A 20,898-nucleotide genomic window follows, 5' to 3' on the forward strand; every position below is an offset into this window, starting at 1 on the left:
CATTTATTTTTAGAGAGAGTGGAAGAGAGAGGGAAAGACAGAGAGAAATATCCATGTGAGACAATCACATCGATTGATTGCCTCCGGCACAAGCCCCGACCAGGGTCCGGGCCAGGGAGGAGCCTGCAGCTGAGGTACGTGTCCTTGACCAGAATCTTATCTGGGACCGTTCAGTCTGCAGGCCAATGCTCTATCCACTGAGCCAAACTGGCTAAGGCTCATCATTGAGTGTTTCTATCTATCTATTCCTCTCCCTTTCTCCCTTAAATCAATAAAAATATATATTTTTTAAAGTGATATTGGCCCTAGCTGGTTTGGCTCAGTGGATAGAGCATAGGCCTGTGGACTGAAGGGTCCCAGGTTCAATTCTGGTCAAGGGCACATGCCTGGGTTGCAGGCTTGAATCCCCAGTTGGGGGCATGCAAGAGGCAGCCAAGCAATGATTCTTTCTCATCATTGATGTTTCTATCTCTCCCTCTTCCTTGCTCTCTGAAATCAGTAAAAAAGTATATATTTTAAATATATTTTATTGATTTTTTTTACAGAGAGGAAGGGAGAGGGATAGAGAGTTAGAAACATTGATGAGAGAGAAACATCGATCAGCTGCCTCCTGCACACCTCCCACTGGGGATGTGCCCACAACCAAGTGCCCTTTACTGGAATCGAACCTGGGACCTTTCAGTCCGATGGCGACGCTCTATCCACTGAGCCAAACCGGCTAGGGCAAAAGTATATATTTTAAAAAGTGATATTGTACCTTTCTCAATGTTTTATACCAGAGTTCATGATGTCAGTAGGTCTTATTCCTGGATATGTTAACTTCAGTCACTTGGTTAAGATGGTGTCTGCCTATTCCTTCATACTGGTAATTAATAACTATCTTTGGGAATGTACTTTAAGACTGAGTGAGATATCCTGTTTCTTCTTAGATTTTCACTTACTAATATAAGCAGCCATCTATGGATCTTGTCTGAAAAAATTATTGTGGTATTTGCTGAGTGATTATTTTTTTATTTCCCTCATAATTATTAATTGGAGTGCTTCTGTAAGAAAGAGCTGTCCCACCCTGGCTGGGTAACTAGGTTGGAGCATTGTCCCCAAAAGGTTGCGAGTTTGATTTCTGGTCAGGGTGTGTACAGAAGGCAATCGATTGATGTTTCTCTGTCTCTCTCCAACCCCTCTTCCTTTTCTCTCTAAAATCAATAAAAACATATCCTCGGGTGAGGATTAAAAAAAGAAAGCTGTTTCTTCTCCATTTATTTACTCATTTATATCAGTATGAACTCATGGCTATTTGTTTTATTCTGTAGGTTACAATCCAATGTTGCCATTGTTTATCTTGTTCAAAGTGTTGCAGCTTTGACCTTTGCTCCTTCAGATGGATTCTTAGGTCCTTTCAACAAATCCCACCCTTTTTTTTAGTATCTTCTGAGGTGCAAAGTTTGGTCATTGCTACTGGGATATTGTTGCTTCTAGGTCTCCTCACCAAATAACTCTAGGAAAATAGATGTATGTATATCAACCCACGCTTATTCACACATCTATATTTATTTCTGTATCTGTGTACTATATATGTTTAAAACTATGAGTTCATACTGATAATCTCTGATTCTAATCCAACAGCATGTGGTTTATTTTAGCCTTCCTTATTGTTTGTAATTTTTTCACTAACCTGGCTCTCATCTTCCATTTGTTTACATATTTGTTCAATCCCATTCTATACATAAAGTAGTTTCAGAATTGCTAACCAATATCCTTGTGAGAAACAAATTTTACTAACTGCATTACAGGATTTACCTATAGTTCTTTGTGATACTAGCTTTATATAGTATCCAGTTAAAATACTGTTTTCTAAAGTTACTTAGGCTGGTTTCTTGCTAATGCCCTCCAGTGTGTGATTCTGTTATTCTCGTAGTTAGGTTCATTTGTTACTGTTTGTGTTGCATTTTGTATTCTTTCCACATTAGGTTGGTTTTAATTCTTCATTTAAATTTTTGAGTATGGTGATACATTACTATGATTCTAAGGGTAAGAGCTATACACAAGCTATACTCAGAAATATCACTCCCTATTCATCCCTACCAGCTGTTCCCATTCTACCCTCTACTACCCACTCCCTTGTGGTAGCCAGTCTCTTTAGTTTCCAGCTTATCCTTTCTATATTTCTGTTGTACATATAAGCATATACATTTATATTTTCTTACTACGGGCCTTGTGCACGAATTCATGTACCTTGAACTGTGGGCCACGAGGCTGCGGTAGACACAGGGGTGGGTCTTGGCCCATCCTCCACGCCCATGCCTGGCTCCTCCTGCTGCAGCCCCCAGTCCCCTCTCTGCTGGCAGCCCCGCTTCCGCTGCCACCACTCCCATGCGCTGCAGGCGCCAGCCCTGCTCACACCCACTGACGGTGCAGAGTAATTGGGGCTGGCGCTAGCAGCGGGTGCAAGCAGGGCTGGTGCCGTCAGTGGGTGTGACCGACGGCTGCTGCCCTGATCGCCCCTCAGGAGCAGGGGGAGGTAGAGATGCCCTGAGGGGCGATTGGGACCAGTGCCGGACTCTGGCAGTGGGTGCGAGTGGCAGCTCCAGCACTGGCAGTGGGTACGGCGTGCAGGAGCTGGGACCGGCGTGCAGGAGCAAAGAATTTTCAGTAACCACCAGAGGCTTGCCCCGATGACAGCGACTGGTGCCCCACCTTGGTTGGGTACCCCTCCCCCCCAGCTCACCTACTCACATCCCGCCGCAGCCAACACCTGCCATGCTCTGCGCACGCCCCCTGGTGGTCAGCACACGTCATAGCAACCGGTTGTTTGGTTATTCCGGTTGTTCCACCATTTGGTCTATTTGCATATTAGCCTTTTATTATATAGGATGTGAAGGATAATATAGCCATAGCTGGTTTGGCTTAGTGGATAAGAGCATTGGCCTGCAGACTGAAGGTCCTGGGTTTGATTCCAGTCAAGGGCACATTGCCCGGGTTACGGCCTTGATCCCTGGTAGCAGGTGTGCAGGAGGCAGCCAATCAATGATTCTCTGTCATCATTGATGTTTTAGTCCCTTTATCCCTCTCCCTTCTCTGAAATCAATAAATATAGAATTTTTTAAAAAAACAACATATAAATCTTTTAAACCTTTCTCTTTCCCCCTCACTTAACAGTATATCTTGGAAACCACTCCATAGCAGTTCTTCGAGATTTTTCTCATTCATTTTTACACCTGCATAGTAAGGACTCCATCATATGGATGTGTACCATAGCTTATTCAACCTCCCTCTAATGTATGGCCATTTAGATTGTTTCCAGTGTCTTGCAATTATAGATAATGCCTTGTGCATATGTATTTTCATGTTATTGGAGTTTTTCATTGTAGTAGATTCTTAGAGTTGGGATTGCTGGATCAAAAGATAGATGCATAGATATATAATTTTGTTAGGTATTGCCAGATTACCCTCGAGAAGGATTGTATAATTTGCATTCCCACCAGCAATATATGAGAGTTACTTGCATATATTTTGTAACTTCACATACGTGTGAATGATTATCAGGTTTTGTTCAGGGTCTTTCTTACCTTGTTTACGTCCTCTTCTATCATGATGATTTGCAAAAAAAAATTTTTTTTAACTGCAGAAACTTTTTTAATGGAAATAAGAAGTAAAAAATAGTTTTTCAGAGCTGCCTAGAGATTTTCTTTCTGGCATTTAGAATTATAATTATGTCACATTTTTCTACTTCACCTAGTTTATCATCTGTTATATAATATCTCACTGCCTGCTTAATTGTGCAGGCAAGTTTAACATTTTCCTCATCTTAGAGAGTCATTTTCCACATGTTGGAGGCAGGTGTTTAATATTTCTGACAATGAGGCAGTTCATAAGAGACTTGAATTTCTTTTTTTTTTTTTTAATATATTTTATTGATTTTTTACAGAGAGGAAGAGAGAGGGACAGAGAGTTAGAAACATTGATGATAGAGAAACATCGATCAGCTGCCTCTTGCACAACCCCTACTGGGGATGTGCCCGCAACCAAGGTACATGCCCTTGACCGGAATCGAACCTGGGACCTTTCAGTCCGCAGGCCGACGCTCTATCCACTGAGCCAAACCGGTTTCGGCGAGACTTGAATTTCTTGACTCCTTTACGTTTTAGTAATGTGGACAGTCATCTGAGCCTCTTCCCCTTGACCTCTTTGGGTACAGCTTACAAAGGTGTGCAAGGGTCCAGCCTTATATGAAGTAGATCATTCTGTTTTCAGACTGTAACTCCCTACCCTCATCCCCTCTCTCCCCTGTTTCCCCCTGACTTGAGACCTTCACCTTAATGGTTTTCCTAGTCTACTGGTCTTGTCTGGCCTTGACATGGATTCTGTCTGCTGACTAAACAGAATCTCACTCTCTCTTAATCTCTTTCCTCCCATTCTACAAGAAACCAAACTTATTTTGTCTGACCTTGCTTACAGCTTGATTATATATGCTGGAGGAAATTACTTTATTGTCATGATTGACAGACATCACTAAAAAAATCTCTGGATACTGATTTCCACTAGTGTTCAACATGATCATATATATTTCAGAGAGGGAGTGAGAGATAGAAACATCCATGATGAGAGAGAATTCCCACACGCCCCACACTGGGGATCGAGCTCACAACCCCGGGCATGTGCCCTGACTGGGAATCGAACCGTGACCTCTTGGTTCATAGGTAGATGCTCAACCACTGAGCCATGCTGGCCAAGCTCAACATGATCTTTTTACTTGTTCTCATTCAGGCCCCTTTCTCATGCCCCTTATGTCTGGTTTGCCTTTACATCTTCTGCCTTCACATCTACTCTTGGACAACTCACAGCACATATTTGCCTCTTGTTTCAGAGGTGACAGCTTTTGGCTCATCCTGAGAAAGAAGATCTAAATAGCCAGAGCCCTTGAAATGTGTAGGCTACTTTGGGAAGCAAAACATATTCTGTAGCATGATCATTATGATTATTTTTATTTTTGTCATCACTGTCTGCCTTCTTCAGCATCGTTTCAGTTGACCTGTCAGAATCTGGCTCAATTATGAGCCTAATCTTGGCTCATCACCACCAAGAGAGCATGGCCAGGGCCCTTGTATGGTGTAGTGGCTGAGAACAAGGGTTTTAGAGATCAGCACACTTAGTCTTGAATCCTAGTTCTGTTAGCTACTAGTTATGCAATCACAGACAGGTTAATTGATTCCTCCCCTTTACCTCAGTTTGTTCATCTATAAAATAGAAGTTTTATGCTTCAAAGCGTTCTGGTGAAGACACTATATGAGGATTTTTCTAAAGCTCTTATCACTGCTAAGTGCTCAATAAACTATGGTCATTATGATTAATGAAGTCCCTTCTCATTTCTTACTCTTATCTACTTCAGGTCCAGAGGCACATGGAGCTGCTTATGCTGCTACCCTTGAATGCTTGGCATTGGGGGAGACTTGATGCTCTTAGTCTTTGTTGCTTATCTCTAGCTGTAATCATAGCTCACTGCTAGCCAGCCTGACCTGGACCATTCCAAAATTCTTGCCCAGTGAGCGTGGGAGGGAATAGCTGAAGAGCAAAGAAATGTAGGGGAATGATAAAAAAGTGAGTAACCCATCTCCTTCATCAGGGTCTCTCTCTTTCTCATGACAAGTTCAGAGCACAAATTACAAAGGTCACTTCTAAGTAGCACTGCTTTGATGAGAGTTTTTATTTATTTATTTTTAAAATATATTTTATTGATTTTTTTACAGAGAGGAAAGGAGAGGGACAGAGAGCTAGAAACATCGATGAGAGAGAAACATCAACCAGCTGCCTCCTGCACACCCCCTACCGGGGATGTGCCCGCAACCAATGTACATGCCCTTAACTGGAATCGAACCCGGGACCTTTCAGTCCGCAGACCGACGCTCTATCCACTGAGCCAAACCGGTTTTGGCTTGATGAGAGTTTTTATGTTGCAAAGAATGATAACTGACTTTGTGCTACCCTAGCATGCTTCAAATAAAACAAAATTTCTTGGTTGTGGGTTTTTAGGATGTTGATAGTCACAATGCTAAATCCTGATAAGCAATCTTAGATCTAGTAACATATACTAATTTTTCCTGTTGGTGTGGAGAGAGATGTTAAGTTTTTTACGCTTAAAAAAAAAAATAATTTGTGTACTTCAGTCCACCTAAAATTTGTGGGACCTTAACTGAGTCACTACAAGTCTTCATCTTCCTATGTTTATATCTATGCATGCATATGTATATACATTCAACCACATAACTGGGTATGAAGGTGTTTTCCCCATTCTCTTGTATAAATATTATGCTTTGATCGTTTGTTTTGTTTTATACTTCCAATGTCTGGAAGAAGTCTGACAGAGTAATGGAACCTTCTCCTTTTTGTAACTTGACCAGTGCTAACAGAGCAAACATATAGGGTAGAGCCAAGTTGGGTCTAAAACTCACACCTCCTGATTTGAGGTCTGATATTTCTTTCTTTTTAGGGTCTCGTGTGATAAATATAATTAATAGTAATAATAAATAAAGTAATAAAAATGACTGTACCACTTTGGGGGAGAAGGCCTAATATCTTTCAGTCTTTGTATCTGCCATTCTACACTCTTCACAGTCCTTGAGCTTACCCTCTTTTTTTTTTTTAGCTTTCCTAATTTGTGAGCCAAGCAAATGGTTGCTAAGAGATGTCTCAGCTAGTAAGGGATAAGGGCCAGAATTGCAATTTTGCAATTTACTAGTATCTGACTATTTGGCCCTGTTTTATTACTTGAAGAGATTAAAAAATGCATTTGTAGACAAATTTGTTCAAGCTCTGGGCTGTGCACCTTATCTAGTCAGGTTGCATACATGCTAATGACATCAGTTTTAAGCTGTGATATCTATACTATGTTGGAGCATTGATTCTTAAAATAATGTAAAATTATGATGATTTTATAGCTAAAATGACTTTTGACTAGCTTTTATTTGCTCACGTTAATCATTTGCACCCTCTTAAAGAAAACTTTGCACTGGCTTTCTTGGTTAGTAAATTATGAGAGAATCAAGCTTAAAGTAAGAAATATATTATTATCTACATACTTATTTTTGGAACATTAATTTAGATCAGTCTAACTTACTTACCTCTGAAGACAAGTTAATTTTTATCTGTGAAACGAAATACTGTAGTTTTGTGTTCAGATAATTAAAGTTCACCAAAATGGATAGCTTAGAGAACAGCTTAATAGCTTTCTTTAAAAATAACTCATTCACGGCTGATAGGTAGCATTTTAGTTGCTTAACACCGGGTACAATATGTGGTGCTTGTGCATGATAAGATATCTACTTTAATGTATAAAGTCCTAGTATGTGAAGGAAATGAACCCTAGAGAAATACGCCCTTAAACTTTCTCCCAAATCATAAGGCGGAGTAGTCATGAACTCCACACTGACTTGACAAGTCAGATTCTCTTAAGTTATCATTAGAATAAGTGCCCAGCCTTTCATAGTCATTTTCTAAAGCTTTGATATGAATATAAAATTTCTGGTATGTTCAGATTTTCTCCCTGTCCTCCCCAGCCCCCTGTCATTATAGTCATTTCACAGCAGAGACTCAATAATATTTATGGAAAATAGCTTGTTTAAATAAAATAGGTCTTTTTTTTTCTTTTTCTTTTTTAATTAGCTGTAGAGTCACAGCTTTCATGCACAGACTTGAATTATACACTGAGTGGCCAGATTATTATGATCTCTGAATGCCTAATAATATGGCCACTCAGTGTATATCCTATATAATAAAAGGCTAATATGCAAATTGTCCTCTCGACCAGGAATTCGACCAGCAGGCAGGCCGGCCAACCGCACATGTCCCCTCCCCCTGGCCAGGCTGGCTGGACCCCACCCATGCACGAATTCATGCACCGGGCCTCTAAAACACACACACACACACACACACACACACACACACACACACTGAGTGGCCAAATTATTATGCTTTCAGAGATCATAATAATCTGGCCACTCAGTGTATATCCTGTATAATAAAAGGCTAATATGCAAATTGTCCCCTCGACCAGGAATTCAACCAGCAGGCAGGCCGGCCAACCACACATGTCCCCTCCCCCTGGCCAGGCTGGCTGGACCCCACCCATGCACGAATTCATGCACCGGGCCTCTAAAACACACACACACACACACACACACACACACACACACACACTGAGTGGCCAAATTATTATGCGTTCAGAGATCATAATAATCTGGCCACTCAGTGTATAGGAAACAAGGCAAAGCAATGTATCAATAATATACAGTGAATACATAAATAATTACTATTTAGGATTGTTTTGATCTCAGTTTGAATGTTTATTCAGTTTACATCTGCACAATGAGAAAGTTACTTAATAAACCTGGACATTTCTGATCCTAACTTAGTCATCACAAAAACCACCAATAATTCTTATAGATATGATAGATTTAGAGTGCTATCAATCATTTATTATAAAACAAAACCCTCAAGCTCCTAAGAATTCTAAGATTTTTAAATATTTTAATGTACTTTGCTGCTGAGTACTCATCTGCCTCATATATAATATATACCAAAAACAGAAGTCTTGACATGAGGGAAACAAAACTTGAAGGTATGGCATCAACTGTTAACTGTTGTTGCTTTTTACAAGGTAGTAAATAAGATCTTGAAAGGTGATGTGATCAAGAGTAGAGAGTATTAAAAGTTTGCAGTATAAGCTAGCCTGGATCAGGACTACAATGGAGCCCTACATACCATATAAATTAAACTAAGAAACATTTAATATATTCTCCCTCCCTACCATGACCAATAAACCTAAAGACCTGGAATGTCAGGTTTAAATTGATATTTGAGAGCCTATTTAGAGTTTGGTGCCAACAGTTCAAACCGAGCAGATCTCCAGCATAGCCCTCTTCTATTCTCAGCCCCAGCAGTCTCCTTCGTGAGCTTGAGCTTGTGGGCATGGGCACACAACATGATATTCCAGGTGCAATGCACTCCCTGCAAATGCTGCCCCTTGGTTACTCCTTGTGCACACACTGGAGGAGCATTCTGCTCTCAGCAGAGCCATTGTGCAGGAGGTACACACAGCCTTGGAAGCAGATTTGAGAGACAGCTGGATTCTTGAGCTCCTTAATGGCATCTTCCCCGGATCCCATAAACTACCTCATGAGGAGGGGCATGGCTGGGTGAGGGCCAGTCATTCCCATATATGTTCTGCTCATTTTCCTCTCCATGAGTTGGCCCTTGCCTTTCTTTATATTTATAGCCTTGCTCCTCTTTTGAAAGCCTGCTTGCCTTTCATCTTTTAATCCTCTCCTTAATACCCTTATTTGGACTTAATCTACCCAGCTTTTCCTGTGTTTCAGATGTGCTTTACTATGATAAAGGCAGTATGTATGTATGTTGTCTGTTCCTGTCTCCTTCCCTCATTAAATTGCAAGCTTCTTAAGAGTTGGGATCATTATTTGTTTTTGCCACCAGTCCTAACATGAAGTCTCACAAATGGGAAGTGCTTAACAAGTGAGGTTTGAATCTACCACAACTCTGGCATCACTCTCGTGTTGTTGTGGTAACCCTATCAAAACAGGAAATGAAGTTAGTTTAGGATGATTTGTTCATAATTGACTCATTCTGGTTCCCCTTTCTTCCCTAAGTGATCACAAAACATGTTAAATAATCTCCAGAATTTTGTGGGCATCTACTTTCACATTTACTGATCAAATACATTTCTGGAATCTGTTCCCACGCACCAGGCCTGGGAATAAACCACGCATCCAAGGAACCCTGGTTCCTTTTCTGAGTGCTCCCTGAAGAAGTAATTGATATAGAATACTGTGTATACTGCACATATTTAAAGTGTACAGTTTGATAAGTTTGACATATATTCCCATGAAATTGTCAACACAATGAAAATAATAAACATACTCATCACCTCCAAAAGTTATCTAGTTTCAATTTATGTGTCCCTCCTACCAGCCCCAGGCAACTCTGTTGATCTATTTTCTATCCCCATAGATTAGTTTGCATTTTATATGAATGCAAGTAATTTTCTTTTGGTCTAGTTTCACTCAGTATACTTATGTTAAGATTCATCTGTGTTTATATTAGTATATTCACCTTGAGCCCTTCCCATTCACCATACAGTGATGAGTTAGGAAACTCTTCATTCTCCTAATCTTGATAAATTTATTTAACCTTGAATTTTTATTTTTGAAAATAGCAAGTTTATCAGCTAAAAGAGAAATATGAATATCTAAAATTAATCCACCCAAAGACTGTATAGTCATAGATTGGATTAAGATCCCAAACTGCAACCTTAAGTTGTTTACAGAACTCGCATTTAACCCATTGTACGCCATAAGTGTCTGTAGATGCAAACGGTGGACCCTCCCACGTGCCACGCACATCTATTAAAAAAAATGTTTTCCCTAAGTGGCCGTGACCAACTTTAAAATCATTTTTCGTGAGAATTTTCAGCTGAAAATATTCAAGAACATCCGAATTGTAATATATTTATTTTTATAATATTCATTGCAAATTGATTTTTTAAATTAAATTCAAAATATTGTGGCGTGTGGGGGGGATGGTTTCCTTTTGGACGCGTGGCAGTTAACTGGTTAAAGCAAAGCTGTAGCATATATAGCAATAGTTGGGAGAAGGGAGATGAGCAAGGATTAAATTCTTAGAGGAAAAAAAAGAAAATGGGGTTGATAATACCAAAGTGATTTTAAAACTAACACTATTGCCCTAGTCAGTTTGGCTCAGTGGATAGGGCGTCACCCCAAGGACTAAAAGGGTCTCAGATTTTATTCCAGTCAAGGGCACATACCTCGGTTGTAGACTCAATCCCTGGCCTCAGTCAGGGCTCATGCAGGAAGCAACTAATTGATGTGTCTCTCCCACATCAGTGTTTCTTTCTCTCTCCCCCTCCCTCCCACTCCAAAAATCAACGAAAAATGTCCTTGGGTGAGGATTAACAACAAAAAACTAACACATATTAAGAGATACAAAATAATCCATAGTAGAAGGTATACTGATAAAATATATTTGTTAATTATCAGAACAATCCTCCTATATAATAAAGAGGTAATATGCAAACTGACCCTCACATGATGGCTGCCTATGACCAGGCTGGCAGGGGGGTTAGTGAGGGACGACTGAACAAACAGGCTGCGTGGGGCGACCAGGCTGGCAGGGGAGTTAGTGATGGATGACCTAACGACTGAACAGCAGGCTGCGTGGGGCAACCAGGCTGGCAGAGGGGGCAGTTGGGGGCGACCTAGCTGGCAGAGGGGGGCAGTGAGGGGCGACCAGGCAGGCAGGCAGGTGAGTGATTAGGAGCCAGCGGTCCAGGATTATGAGAGGGATGTCCAACTGCTGGTTTAGGCCCAATCCCCAGGTTGGAGAGGGTGCAGGCTGGGCTGAGGGGACCCCCACCCCCCATGCACGAATTTCGTGCACCAGGCCTCTAGTAAATATATAAAACAAAACTGAGAAATCCAAGGAGAATTGAGAAAATACAGAGTATTGTGGAAGAGTGTAAACTGTGATTTGGTTCTACAACAGATTGTGTAATCCAAAAAGACAGCAAAATGGAGAATAGACAAGAACAGACCCAATTCCATAGATAGGGTCACACCTTCTTTTCAAGTGAGAACTAAATGAGAATGATCTCATACCTTCTCGCTTAAAACAGAAAGTGTTGATGCAATTGGAGGGGCACACTAACCATAAACCCCTCCCCCTAACAGTCCTGTTCTTGAAAGCAAGTTTATGGCCATGGACATGTCTGACTACCGTGTTTCAGTAAAACTAGAATTTTACATGTTGAGTTTAAACCAATATTTTGCAACTATTTTAATCTATATTCCCTTTTGTTGAACTTAAGCTCTTTCTATGATTTGAATTATCCTATAAGAGTTTTAATTTCTAAAAATATTTATTCCCTTGCCTAGCTGGTTTGGCTCAGTGGATAGAGTGTCAGACTGAAGGGTCCTGGGTTTGATTTCAGTCAAGGGCACATGCCTGGGTCGCAGGCTCGATCCCGGTGGGGGATGTGCAGGAGGCAGCTGATCAGTGATGAATCATTGATGTTTCTATCTTTCTCCCTCTCCCTTCCTCTCTGAAATCAATAAAAATATATATTTTTAAATATTTCCTTGCCTTAGCCAGTTTGGCTCAGTGGATAGAGCATCGGCCTTCGGACTGAAGGGTCCTGGATTCAATTCCAGTCAATGGCATGTACCTTGGTTGCAAGCTCTTTGGCTAGGGCCCTGGTCGGGGCTCATGCAGGAGGCAGTCAGTCAATGTGTTTCTCTTACATCGATATTTCTCTACCTTTCCCTCTCTCTTAAGGATTAAGAAAAGAAAAGAAAAAATAATAAAATAAAGTTTATTCCCAATATTGAGTAAGCTTGCTTAATATATCCCTTTGCCTACCTACCTTCAGATCAGTGGTTTAGGTCTTCATTCAGCAAACCAAGGCAAAATAAGATTTGAATAATGCTTCTTGTTTTTAAGGAAGTAGATTTCAAAGTATTGGGGGCACCGGTGTGCACTATATTAATGGTATTGTGGGAGAATTGAAGCTGGGTAAGATAAGGTCCCCCAGCGACTGTGGACGACCTAACGACTGAACAGCAGGCTGCGTGGGGCAACCAGGCTGGCAGAGGGGGCAGTTGGGGGTGACCTGGCTGGCAGAGGGGGGCAGTGAGGGGCGACCAGGCAGGCAGGCAGCATAGTTTTGTGATAGAGTCAGACAAATGCATCAAATAATTCTCTGAATAAGTAGATTGATAAATATCATTATAAAAGCACAGACTTGAAATAAACTTATTTTACTGTTTTATATTTCTAGCACCTACCCTGAGGAAATAAGAAGTAATGTCTTACTGCCTGTCAGTGTTATTTCATTGCTTCAATTGATGGGCCAGATGTTGATATTTATTAATATGAAAAGTTCTTGCAAAAAAAGAATACTGATTGTACAGATAGTAGTAATATTCAAGATTTAAATTTATCATAAAATTAAAGATATAGTTATAATTGCTTCTGCTTGGATTTCTATTAGGTCAGACTTAGTGACAACTTGGAAAGAACTGAGCCTTTTTGAACTGGGCTATGAAAGTATTTTTTGAAAAATACTTTATAGATTTTGTTATAAGACTACCCAAATATCTTGGTTAAATTTCTTCCTGGGGCAAAGAAAGAGTCATGTCATTTTGATAAAAAGCATTCAAGGTGTGTCCCCTTGGGTCCCTTCATCTTCGTTAGGGATGAAGATGTAGTTGATGGTCATGTGAATGTTTTGGCTGAGTCAGAGGAATCTGAAATAACAGTAGGAAGTTGTTTTGGAGGCAAAAATGATTACTCTTACCAGAATGCAGTTGCTGTTAAAAACAGTGAGAAAGCCCTGGCTGGTGTGTTCAGTGGTTAGAGCATTGGCCTGCTCATTGAAGGGTCACAGGTTTGATTCCTCTTCAAGGGCATGTACCTGGGTTGCAGGTTTGATCCCCAGCCTGGCACTTGTGGTAGGCAGCCACAATCAATCTCAATCAATCTCTTCCTCCTCCTCCCGTTCCCCCTCTCCCTCCCCCTCTCCCTCCCCCTCTCCCTCCCTCTTCCCCTCCCCCTCTCCCCCTCCCCCTTCTTCCTCTTCCTCCTCCTCCTTCTCTCTCCTCCTCTTCCCCCTCCCCTCCTCCCCTTCTTCCTCCTCCCCCTCATCCTCCTCCTCCTCCAAAAAAAACTGGGGCATGTTTGTGTGTGTCATAAACCCATGTTGCCAGGTTTATAAAAATGGACATCCACAGTATCCACAGTTACCAGGACCAGGTCCTCTGCTCCCTTTTTCTAGCTGCATCTTCCATAGTTTGGGGCCTTTTTGTGCATAAATCCATGCTGCCTTCACATGTATTAAACAAATATTTAACCAGAGTGTTAAACACGTAATACTTTACCAGTTTGCATTCTTTCTACCAGGATATTCTGAGAAGTCGTTTTAATGCTATCTCTTACCCCCTCCTTTTCCTTTTTTTAGCTCTGCTTATGATAATGTCAACAAAGTTCGAGTAGCTATCAAGAAAATCAGTCCTTTTGAACACCAGACCTACTGCCAGAGAACCCTGAGGGAGATAAAAATCCTACTGCGCTTCAGACACGAGAACATCATTGGAATCAATGATATTATTCGAGCGCCAACCATCGAGCAAATGAAAGATGTGTATCCTTTGCAGACATTGGGCTCCACTGCTTGGTACCTTGTTGAGTAAATGTAATTTTAAATGTCCTGGACTTATCAGATTAAAGAAAAAGTATATAGAGCACATTTAAAGGGAAATTGTAATATGTTTGCCATTTACTATAACACTTGCATTATATAAAATTTTTCTCTGATGCATTTTATCAGTTCAATTTTTAGTGTCTTTTTTTTTTTTTTTACTTTGGCTATACACCAGTGGGTAATTTATTTGACTAATGTCATTTTAACAAATATATCTTTTCACTTCAACTGGGCCCATTACATTTAATTCATTAAAGCTATACATATTCCAGACACATGTTTATAAAAGCCATACATTCAGTCTTAAACTAAGGCAAGATAATCCTCACTAGGACACGAATCACTGTACAGGGGAAGAGAAATAAAAAATTCTCTGGTCAAGTTCAGAGATATGCTGTAGCTTCACATAAAACTTTCAGCAATAAACTGACTTTAAAAAAAGTCTTATAATGTTCAAAGAACAATGAAATGCAAAGCAATATCACTAAACCAAAATTTAGTTTAATAATTTCAAGTGCATTTTTAAAATCATAAATGGGGTTTTGTAATCTGAAGTTGAAACATTTATTCTTCATACCTTCAGAATTTGACAAGCAATTCCAGATCTTACTTTCCAAATCCAGTCTTCTCTGCTATTTTTCAGACTTCTGAGACCTAGTATTTAAATTTCTCCATTCTAAATGTACAATTTTAGATAATTATTATACATTTGTTAAGATTTTTCTGAATACAGTCCATCAAAAGGATCTGTCCAAGGATCAGCAGTGAGGAAAGAAATATTAGTTTCTGTCCAAGGATCAGCAGTGAGGAAAGAAATATTAAATACCTATCAAAAATCACTTATTTATTTAAAAAGATAACAGAACCAGTGCTGTTCTCTGTCATGAAAGAGAACATGTAGAATTAATTTACTTTTGTAGCCTTTGGTAATGTTTTATTACCTACACAGCCCTCAATCTCACTTAAAGGTCTTTTACATAAAGTCACCATCAGGATTTACTGAGCAAAAACCCTGGGTACTAACATGGTCCTAAACGTGTGATTCCAAAGAGGAACAGGTTCCTTTTGAGGAAAAGAGCTGCCGTGTAATTTCCCTCAAGTGCTTATTTTAAACAAACAGTGGAAATACTTTTTTTAACGTAACTTTGGATGCTATGTAGCACACTATCCATCAAACAACAAAAATCCAAACTTTTCTTTTTTAGGAAACTTTCCACCTGGTTTTTCAGATTATAACTTCTTCACCTTTTCTGGGCTGCTTAATACTTAAATTTCTAAAATTCTTTAAATTCTTCATTTCAATGTTGTAAAAGTTCTTTTCAAGTGATCTTCACATCCCAGGACAAAGACACCGGATCAACACTCTCCAGTCACATTGTTTGACGATAACGATGAGATGGAAAAGGACGGGTTTCTGAAAACAGGTATTCCTTGGGCTTCAATGGTGAGCAAGTTTTTAACACGCGAGCAATAAAGATCTCCATTCCTCTGGAAATCCCTCAAACTCACAATGCTTCCATTTAATAAGTCAATATATTATTCTTAAAAATTAAGGTTTGGCCGAAACTGGTTTGGCTCAATGGATAGAGCGTCGGTCTGTGGACTGAAAGGTCCCAGGTTCGATTCCGGTCAAGGGCATGTACATTGGCTGCGGGCACATCCCTGGTAGGGGGTGTGCAGGAGGCAGCTGGTCGATGATTGTCTCTCATCGATGTTTCTAGCTCTCTATCCCTCTCCCTTCCTCTCTGTAAAAAATCAATAAAATATATTTTAAAAAAAAAAATTAAGGTTTGGTCACCAGGAGAGACTGAAAAAAAAAAAAAAAATCCCCCCTCCCCCCCAAATAATAATCTAACAGCTCTAAACATCCACTCATGTCCCTACAAAAACAGGGAAGTAGTTGGGGCTGAAGGCTTTAAAACTGACATTTCAGCTCCTATAACATTACTGCTGCTTGCTCGGAGGTGCAAGTCCATGTATTTCCTTCTCTAACACTTCCCATTTATAAGTTTATTTCCATACACATACACATACACACACACACACACACACACACTCACTCACTCACACTTACTCTCAAGTAAGACACTTTTTTGTGTTTGTTGATCAATTATGAGGGTTATGAACTAGGTGTGTACAGGGTTTCATAGTTGCTCTGTAAACATCAGAATCACTTAGGTCCTTTTCTCCAAAAGCCTGAAATCAAATGATGCAGCCAGGGGTCACTACTTTCCCAGACGCTGTTCACACACTGCAGGCTGACGAAGGGCAGAGAAAAAGTCCTCATAGCTGATGTTTAGGTGGGAAGGCAAGGAGATACTCTCAGTCAACCTGATGTGCCAGGGAAGGCAGCCTGAAGTGCTCTCCAGGCCCAAACTTAGTACTACATCAGGATCAGGAAAACCATTTGAACTAAGTAAACTGTCTAACATATGCACATCCAAATCTGTGGATTTACTTTGCTGCTGGGCTACTAACTGGCAAAATTCCTGAGCAGCACGTACAATATCTGCTTTTCCATCTTCTGGGGACAGGACCTTCACTGCCACTTGGCAATTTAAAACTTGATCATCTTTGTCATTACTATTCGCAAACTCTGTTGAGTATTTGGAACAATCTAAGCCCAGAAGTTCCTGCTGTTGTTTTAAAATTTCATCCATCAATCTGGAATTATTTCTTTTGAAAATACCTTGGTGGTCGTAGACGCTAATGTAGGAGATGCCCACGGCCATACACCACCCCACGAGGCTCGCGATGTCCGAGAAGCTGGTCTCCGGCTCCTCCTCGGTGATCACCAGACCCATGTGCACCGGCAGCTTCTCCAGGGACCGGCCGTCCGCGCGCCAGCGCAGCCGCGGGTGGGGGGCGCCCGGGCCCGGCCTCCCGCGCGGGTGCCGGTGGGCCGGCGATTTCTGCCTGCGGCCGGGGGCTTGCGGAGCGTGAAACCAAGTGGCGCTAGGACCGTGGCGGAGGCGGCGCGGCAGCAGCGCCGCCAGATCCAGTTCCAGGTGCCGAACCGAACGCTTAGCCAGTAGGTGAGCATGCGGCACCCGCCACACCAGCTCGTACAGCCTGGTCATACTCTCCTGGCGCCCGGCGGTCCGCCCCTCCCTCCCTCCCTCCCACACCCACGGTGCCACGGCTCCTTATCTACCCCTGCGGGCGGCGCGAGCCATCGCCCCGCGGTCCCCCGGCCCCCCGCGCCCGAATCCCTTTCTACTGCCAGCGCCTCACCTCGCCCCCGCCACCAATCTTCCTCCGGCCCTGGCCCATTTTTAGTGTCTTGACAAATTCACTGTTTTCTCTTGTCACTTTCAGTAAAGATTTCCTTTAAGTGTAGTTATGGAAAATCTTGGATAATAACCATTTCCAATCATGCTTTCTTCATTAAAGATACAGTTTGTTAAGACGATGAAACGGAAAAGAAAGAGTTGTAGACAAAAAAAGAGAGGGTACTCTGGATATCACCTGGTCAAATCCAGATAGTTCTAATCTTAGACAAAGGCATTTTACCTTTAGGTCTCCATTTTCTCATCATTAAAATTAATGTACTAGCCCCTCACGATCTTTAAGATGACTCTCCTCTGAAATTATGTAATTAACTAGGACCAACATTTAGAAATCTGGACTAAAGAGGTCCAGAGGATGCTACCTGGGCAGACTACATTTGGAAGATAAAGGCATTAAATATAGTGAAGAGGATCTGCCAGAAAAGTTACAGTTTCAGCTAGTGCAGGATTCCTACCAGCTTGCCTAATTTGCATTCTGCCCCTCCAGGGAGAGGTAGCTCACTATCTCTAGGCAGCCCTTTCCATTTTTAAATAGCTCTGTTACTAAGTTGTAGTGATATTTTAAGTGAAATACCTTCTGCTCCTACCAACTGTTATCCTATTTTACCTTTTGCCATAAAAATCAAATCTCTCTCTGATGACAAGTTTGCAAGTAGGTTTCATTTGAATCCCATGTCGTGTCTCATCTAACATGAATCTGTAGGAGACATACATTAATGTGAACATAGAAATGAATAAAGGAAAGGCAAAATAGCCCTAGCCAGTTTGGCTCAGTGGATAGAGCGTCAGCCTGCGGACCAAAGGGTCCTGGGTTCATTTCGGTTAAGGGCACATACTTCCAGCCTAGACCATGGTCAGGGCTCATGCAGGAGGCAACCAGTCGATGTGTTTCTCTCTGTCTTTCCCTTTCTCTTAGACTCTCCCTAAAAATCAATGGAAAAATAGCCTCGTGAGAGGATTAACAACAAATAAATAAAATAAGTGGCAAAATAATTACTAATGAAATTATATTATGGTGAAGTTAAAAGCAAAAGGCTTGCCTTAGTCAGTGTTTGTCACTGGTTAGGGTGTCAGCCTGTGCAATAAAGGATCTCGGTTTGATCCCCTGCCCCAGTTGGGGCATGTGTAAGAGGTAACCAACCGATGTCTCTCTCACATCGATGTTTTCTCTGTTTTTCTCTCTCTCTTTCTCTCCCTCCCCATCCACCCCTCCTTTCTACTCTCTAAAAAGCAATGGAAAAAATATCCTCAGGTGAGGATTAACAAACAACAACAAAAAAGCTAAAGGCTTGTATAACTTAATTTCCGTAAAGAATTTAACCATAGCTAAGGTTATAGATGCTAGATACATGACAAGAAAGCAAGAGAAGCAAAACTAGCACAAGCTCCTTCTTGGTATGACTTTCTCATAGTCTTATTTATTTAGGATCTTAACATTAATTAAAAAGTCAAGTAGCTAGACTGAGGGTTGAATTTAATAGCAGTGTGTTTTAGGCCTGTATTTCCAAAAGTTTTATGGTTGATTTTTGAGGAGAAGGGAACAAGAAGGAAGGTAACTTACACTATAAGTTGTTGCTGGGCCAAAGAAAGGAGTGTATGATGCTTGCTGGTCACCACCTTCACTCAGCTCTTTCCAACAAGTGTTGGAGGTGCTTTTTGATGTTGGATAACTCAGAGACCAAGGAGGTTAGGATTTCAAGATTGGCAAATATTTCCATAACAGCCTTTTCAGGTCTTAATGTAAGCAAATAGTAGGTCATTATCAAGCAAATATAATGCCGTTTGTCTCACAGGATCTAAAAAAGAGTTAACTACTTCAGATTCCTTCCATAAAGGAATACTAAGTTTTCATCAGTTTCTCATTTCCCTCATGGTCCTCATGATGTAATAATGAACTGCTTGGGGAAAGGGTTCATTTGTTTTCAGTGCTTTGCTAAGTGTGACCAGCTGTTTGGTGTGTTACCTTAACCTGTCCAAACAGATATATAGTACAGGACCTCATGGAAACAGATCTCTACAAGCTCTTGAAGACACAACACCTCAGCAACGACCATATCTGCTATTTTCTTTACCAGATCCTCAGAGGGTTAAAATATATCCATTCAGCTAACGTACTGCACCGTGACCTCAAACCTTCCAACCTGCTGCTCAACACCACCTGTGATCTCAAGGTCAGGCAGGTTCTTTACTTTTAGGATGATACATATTGAAAAAACTTCTACTGGGCATGTTTTTATTTATTGTTACTCATTTAAAATTATACCAGAAATATGTGAAAACATTTTTATGGCAAAAAAAAAAAAAAAAAAATTCAAGAGTGCTAGTTCTCTTCTTTTCCATCCCATTGTTCCTTCCTCTCCAGAGGTAACCACTCTACCAGATTGGTGTATTTTCTTCCAAAGTTTTTTCTATGCTCTTACATAATGTGTACTTGAAAAAAAATATGTTTCTTGGTTTTTAGGGAGAGAGATAGATAGAAACATCATCTATTGGCTGCCTCCTGCATGCCCCCTACTGGGGATCAAGCTCGCAACCTGGGCATGTGCCCTGACAGGGAATCAAACTGTGATCCCTTGGTTCCTAGGTTGACGAACCACTGAGCCACAAGGGCCGGGCCATAATGTGTACTTTTATACTTATACTAGAGGCCCAGTGCATGAAATTCGTGCACTCGGGGTGGGGGGGGTCCCTCAGCCCAGCCTGTGCCCTCTTGCAGTCCAGGAGCCCTTGGGAGATGTCCGACTGCCGGCTTAGGCCTGGGAGCGGGCTGTGGAGGCGGGAGAGGCTACCCCCGCTGTGCTCACCAGCCATGAGCCCGGCTTCTGGCTGAGTGGCGCTACCCCTGTGGGAGTGCACTGACCACCAGGGGGCAGCTCCTGCATTGAGCTTCTGCCCCCTAGTGGTCAGTGTGTGTCATAGCGACCAGTTATTCCCATTCCTCCATTTGGTCAATTTGCATATTAGACTTTTATTATATAGGAGGATATAAAACTAGGATCATGTGCATTATGTGTAAGTTAACATAATCATCTGTTTCATTGTTGACTGTTTTCTTTAATTTTATAAGAAGAATACTCAGGAAACCTCAATGACCTGGAAATGCCCAAATAAGGCATTTCCAGTAAGCAGGAAAACTCTAGATCCTTTACAGTCCTTAGAATTCTCTTGAATATGGTAGCATATCTATATATATATATTTCTATTTTGATAGGTAGCAAAGCTAAATAAGTAGGGAAATCTACAGATGTTTTAGATAAGAAGAAGGAATGTGGATTCAGTCTGACAAAAATTAATGTGCATTCAAGAAAACCTAGAGCCTGGTTGGCA

General features: G+C 41.2%; 1 protein-coding gene and 1 pseudogene across 3 annotated transcripts in view; one reads left to right on the forward strand and one right to left on the reverse strand.

The window, feature by feature from the left end:
* Positions 1-20,898, forward strand: part of MAPK1 (mitogen-activated protein kinase 1) — an 86,616-nt gene that overhangs the window by 20,441 nt on the left and 45,277 nt on the right. For 2 of the 3 annotated variants that reach the window (XM_054712691.1, XM_008142643.3), the window contains exons 2-3: positions 14,039-14,221; positions 19,553-19,742. In XM_054712691.1, the coding sequence (XP_054568666.1) occupies positions 14,039-14,221; positions 19,553-19,742 (373 nt within the window). Of the gene's footprint in view, positions 1-5,541; positions 5,596-14,038; positions 14,222-19,552; positions 19,743-20,898 lie in introns of those variants that run through there. The other variant, XM_028147068.2, reaches the window with a different exon arrangement.
* Positions 16,507-17,361, reverse strand: LOC103287000 (dehydrodolichyl diphosphate synthase complex subunit NUS1-like; annotated as a pseudogene).

This window comes from Eptesicus fuscus, chromosome 23 (genome assembly GCF_027574615.1).
Source record: "Eptesicus fuscus isolate TK198812 chromosome 23, DD_ASM_mEF_20220401, whole genome shotgun sequence".
Classification (NCBI taxonomy): Eukaryota; Metazoa; Chordata; class Mammalia; order Chiroptera; family Vespertilionidae; genus Eptesicus; species Eptesicus fuscus.